This window comes from Heptranchias perlo, unplaced genomic scaffold (assembly GCF_035084215.1).
Source record: "Heptranchias perlo isolate sHepPer1 unplaced genomic scaffold, sHepPer1.hap1 HAP1_SCAFFOLD_1355, whole genome shotgun sequence".
Taxonomy (NCBI): domain Eukaryota; kingdom Metazoa; phylum Chordata; class Chondrichthyes; order Hexanchiformes; family Hexanchidae; genus Heptranchias; species Heptranchias perlo.
Genome location: NW_027138597.1, coordinates 36,712 through 41,571, shown reverse-complemented (window position 1 = coordinate 41,571; position 4,860 = coordinate 36,712). Strand labels below are relative to the sequence as shown.

Below are 4,860 nucleotides of genomic sequence, written 5' to 3'. Positions count from 1 at the left end.
TTCACCGGGAGAGAGAGAGAGGGCGGGGAGGAGGGAGGGGCTCACCGGGAGAGAGAGAGAGGGAGGGGAGGGCTCACCGGGAGAGAGAGAGAGGGAGGGGGGGCTCACCGGGAGAGAGAGAGAGGGAGGGGAGGGCTCACCGGGAGAGAGAGAGAGGGAGGGGAGGGCTCACCGGGAGAGAGAGAGAGGGAGGGGGGGGCTCACCGGGAGAGAGAGAGAGAGGGAGGGGAGGGCTCACCGGGAGAGAGAGAGAGAGGGAGGGGCTCACCGGGAGAGAGAGAGAGGGAGGGGAGGGCTCACCGGGAGAGAGAGAGAGAGGAGGGGAGGGCTCACCGGGAGAGAGAGAGAGAGGGAGGGGCTCACCGGGAGAGAGAGAGAGGGAGGGAGGGCTCACCGGGAGAGAGAGAGAGGGAGGGAGGCTCACCGGAGAGAGAGAGAGAGGGAGGGCTCACCGGGAGAGAGAGAGAGGGAGGGGAGGCTCACCGGGAGAGAGAGAGAGGGAGGGCTCACCGGGACAGAGAGAGAGAGCGAGGGGGGGGCTCACCGGGAGAGAGAGAGGGAGGGGGGGGCTCACCGGGACAGAGAGAGAGAGCGAGGGGAGGGCTCACCGGGAGAGAGAGAGCGAGGGGGGGGCTCACCGGGAGAGAGAGGGAGGGGGGGGGCTCACCGGACAGAGAGAGAGGGAGGAGGGGGCTCACCGGGACAGAGAGAGAGGGAGGGGGGGGGCTCACCGGGACAGAGAGAGAGGGAGGGGGGGGCTCACCGGGACAGAGAGAGAGGGAGGGGGGGGCTCACCGGGACAGAGAGAGAGGGAGGGGGGGGCTCACCGGGACAGAGAGAGAGCGGAGGGGGGGGGCTCACCGGGACAGAGAGAGAGGGAGGGGGGGGCTCACCGGGAGAGAGAGAGAGAGAGGGGGGGGGGCTCACCGGGAGAGAGAGGGAGTGGGGGGGGTCAGTCAGACAGCTGCGGCCCCACCTGCCCTGTGTGCACCCTCTGGTGCCTCTTGACGTGCGGGGAGCGAGTGAAACCCTTCCCGCAGACCGAACACTTGTAGGGCCGCTCGCCGGTGTGGACGCGCTGGTGTTTCTTCAGCTCCCCCGACTGGGTGAAGTCCTTGCCACAGACCCCGCACTTGTAGGGCCGCTCGCCGGTGTGGATGCGGCGGTGGGTCAGCAGGTTGGAGGAGTTGACGAAGCGCTTGCCGCACACGCCGCAGGTGAAGGGCCGCTCGCCGGTGTGGATCCGCTCGTGGACCGTGACCTCCGACAGGTGCTTGAAACCCTTCCCGCAGACGGCGCAGAGGAAGGGCCGCTCGCCGGTGTGGATCCGCTGGTGAGTCTTCACCGAGGACGGGTGCAGGAACATCTTGCCGCACACGCCGCACTGGTGGGCCCTGCGGGCCCCGGCCGGGCGGCGCCCCCCGCGGCCGAGCGGCCCTCCGCCGCCCGGGGCCGGGGCGGGGGCCCGAGGGCTTCAGCTCGCTCACCGGCCCCCTCCCGGTCCGCCTCCGTCTCCACCTTCACGCGAGCTTCTCGTCAACACGACTGAGGCAAAGGAACAGAGAGGGGGGGGTCACAGAGAGGAGAGATCAGCGAGAGGCCATTCCCACCATCGGCCCCCCCCCTGTACCCACTCACTGAAAGAGCCCTGTCCCCAGTCCCATTCCCCATCGCCCCCTGCACCCACTCACTGAAAGAGCCCTGTCCCCAGTCCCATTCCCCATCGCCCCCTGGACCCACTCACTGAAAGAGCCCTGTCCCCAGTCCCATTCCCCCCATCGCCCCCTGTACCCACTCACTGAAAGAGCCCTGTCCTCAGTCCCATTCCCCATCGCCCCCTGTACCCACTCACTGAAAGAGCCCTGTCCCGAGTCCCATTCCCCCATCGCCCCCTGTACCCACTCACTGAAAGAGCCCTGTCCCCAGTCCCATTCCCCCCATCGCCCCCCTGTACCCACTCACTGAAAGAGCCCTGTCCCCAGTCCCATTCCCCCCATCGCCCCCCTGTACCCACTCACTGAAAGAGCCCTGTCCCCAGTCCCATTCCCACCATCGCCCCCCCTGCACCCACTCACTGAAAGAGCCCTGTCCCCAGTCCCATTCCCCCCATCGCCCCCCTGTACCCACTCACTGAAAGAGCCCTGTCCCCAGTCCCATTCCCAATCGCCCCCCTGCACCCACTCACTGAAAGAGCCCTGTCCCCAGTCCCATTCCCCCATCGCCCCCCTGTACCCACTCACTGAAAGAGCCCTGTCCCCAGTCCCATTCCCACCATCGCCCCCCCTGTACCCACTCACTGAAAGAGCCCTGTACCCAGTCCCATTCCCACCATCGCCCCCCCTGCACCCACTCACTGAAAGAGCCCTGTCCCCAGTCCCATTCCCCATCACCCCCTGTACCCACTTACTGAAAGAGCCCTGTCCCCAGTCCCATTCCCCATCGCCCCCCTGTACCCACTCACTGAAAGAGCCCTGTCCCCAGTCCCATTCCCCCCATCGCCCCCCCTGTACCCACTCACTGAAAGAGCCCTGTCCCCAGTCCCATTCCCCATTCCCCCCCTGCACCCACTCACTGAAAGAGCCCTGTCCCCAGTCCCATTCCCCATCGACCCCCCTGTACCCACTCACTGAAAGAGCCCTGTCCCCAGTCCCATTCCCCCCATCGCCCCCTGTACCCACTCACTGAAAGAGCCCTGTCCCCAGTCCCATTCCCCATCGCCCCCCTGTACCCACTCACTGAAAGAGCCCTGTCCCCAGTCCCATTCCCCATCGCCCCCCTGTACCCACTCACTGAAAGAGCCCTGTCCCCAGTCCCATTCCCCATCGCCCCCTGTACCCACTCACTGAAAGAGCCCTGTCCCCAGTCCCATTCCCCCCCATCGCCCCCCTGTACCCACTCACTGAAAGAGCCCTGTCCCCAGTCCCATTCCCCATCGCCCCCCCTGTACCCACTCACTGAAAGAGCCCGGTCCTCAGTCCCATTCCCCATCGCCCCCTGTACCCACTCACTGAAAGAGCCCTGTCCCCAGTCCCATTCCCCATCACCCCCCTGTACCCACTCACTGAAAGAGCCCTGTCCCCAGTCCCATTCCCCATCGCCCCCTGTACCCACTCACTGAAAGAGCACTGTCCCCAGTCCCATTCCCCCCATCGCCCCCTGTACCCACTCACTGAAAGAGCCCTGTCCCCAGTCCCATTCCCCATCGCCCCCTGTACCCACTCACTGAAAGAGCACTGTCCCCAGTCCCATTCCCCCCATCGCCCCCCCTGTACCCACTCACTGAAAGAGCCCTGTCCCCAGTCCCATTCCCCATTCCCCCCCTGTACCCACTCACTGAAAGAGCCCTGTCCCCAGTCCCATTCCCCATCGCCCCCTGTACCCACTCACTGAAAGAGCCCTGTCCCCAGTCCAATTCCCCCCATCGCCCCCCTGTACCCACTCACTGAAAGAGCCCTGTCCCGAGTCCCATTCCCCATTCCCCCCCTGTACCCACTCACTGAAAGGGCCCTGTCCCCAGTCCCATTCCCCATTCCCCCCCTGTACCCACTCACTGAAAGAGCCCTGTCCCGAGTCCCATTCCCCCCATCGCCCCCCTGTACCCACTCACTGAAAGAGCCCTGTCCCGAGTCCCATTCCCCATTCCCCCCCTGTACCCACTAACTGAAAGGGCCCTGTCCCCAGTCCCATTCCCTCCATCGCCCCCCTGTACCCACTCACTGAAAGAGCCCTGTCCCCAGTCCCATTCCCCCCATCGCCCCCCTGTACCCACTCACTGAAAGAGCCCTGTCCCCAGTCCCATTCCCCCCATCGCCCCCCTGTACCCACTCACTGAAAGAGCCCTGTCCCCAGTCCCATTCCCCATCGCCCCGCTGTACCCACTCACTGAAAGAGCCCTGTCCCCAGTCCCATTCCCACCATCGCCCCCCCCTGCACCCACTCACTGAAAGAGCCCTGTCCCCAGTCCCATTACCCCCATCGCCCCCCCTGCACCCACTCACTGAAAGAGCCCTGTCCCCAGTCCCATTCCCACCATCGCCCCCCCTGCACCCACTCACTGAAAGAGCCCTGTCCCCAGTCCCATTCCCACCATCGCCCCCCCTGCACCCACTCACTGAAAGAGCCCTGTCCCCAGTCCCATTCCCCCCATCGCCCCCCCTGCACCCACTCACTGAAAGAGCCCTGTCCCCAGTCCCATTCCCCCCATCGCCCCCCCTGTACCCACTCACTGAAAGAGCCCTGTCCCCAGTCCCATTCCCCATCGCCCCCCTGTACCCACTCACTGAAAGAGCCCTGTCCCCAGTCCCATTCCCCATCGCCCCCCTGTACCCACTCACTGAAAGAGCCCTGTCCCCAGTCCCATTCCCCATCGCCCCCTGTACCCACTCACTGAAAGAGCCCTGTCCCCAGTCCCATTCCCCCCATCGCCCCCCTGTACCCACTCACTGAAAGAGCCCTGTCCCCAGTCCCATTCCCCATCGCCCCCCTGTACCCACTCACTGAAAGAGCCCTGTCCCCAGTCCCATTCCCCCCATCGCCCCCTGTACCCACTCACTGAAAGAGCCCTGTCCTCAGTCCCATTCCCCATCGCCCCCCTGTACCCACTCACTGAAAGAGCCCTGTCCCCAGTCCCATTCCCCCATCGCCCCCTGTACCCACTCACTGAAAGAGCCCTATCCCCAGTCCCATTCCCCCCATCGCCCCCCTGTACCCACTCACTGAAAGAGCCCTGTCCCCAGTCCCATTCCCCATCGCCCCCTGTACCCACTCACTGAAAGAGCCCTGTCCCCAGTCCCATTCCCACCATCGCCCCCCCTGCACCCACTCACTGAAAGAGCCCTGTCCCCAGTCCCATTCCCCCCA

General features: G+C 65.4%; 1 protein-coding gene across 1 annotated transcript; it reads right to left on the bottom strand.

Annotated features, from left to right (window-relative positions):
* Positions 1-499: 499 nt before the first annotated feature.
* LOC137308645 (zinc finger protein 239-like) lies at positions 500-1,538 on the bottom strand. The gene has a single exon (XM_067977248.1). The coding sequence runs from the start codon at positions 1,364-1,366 to the stop codon at positions 953-955; it is 414 nt and encodes a 137-aa protein (XP_067833349.1). The 5' UTR covers positions 1,367-1,538; the 3' UTR covers positions 500-952.
* Between the last annotated feature and the right edge of the window lie 3,322 nt (positions 1,539-4,860).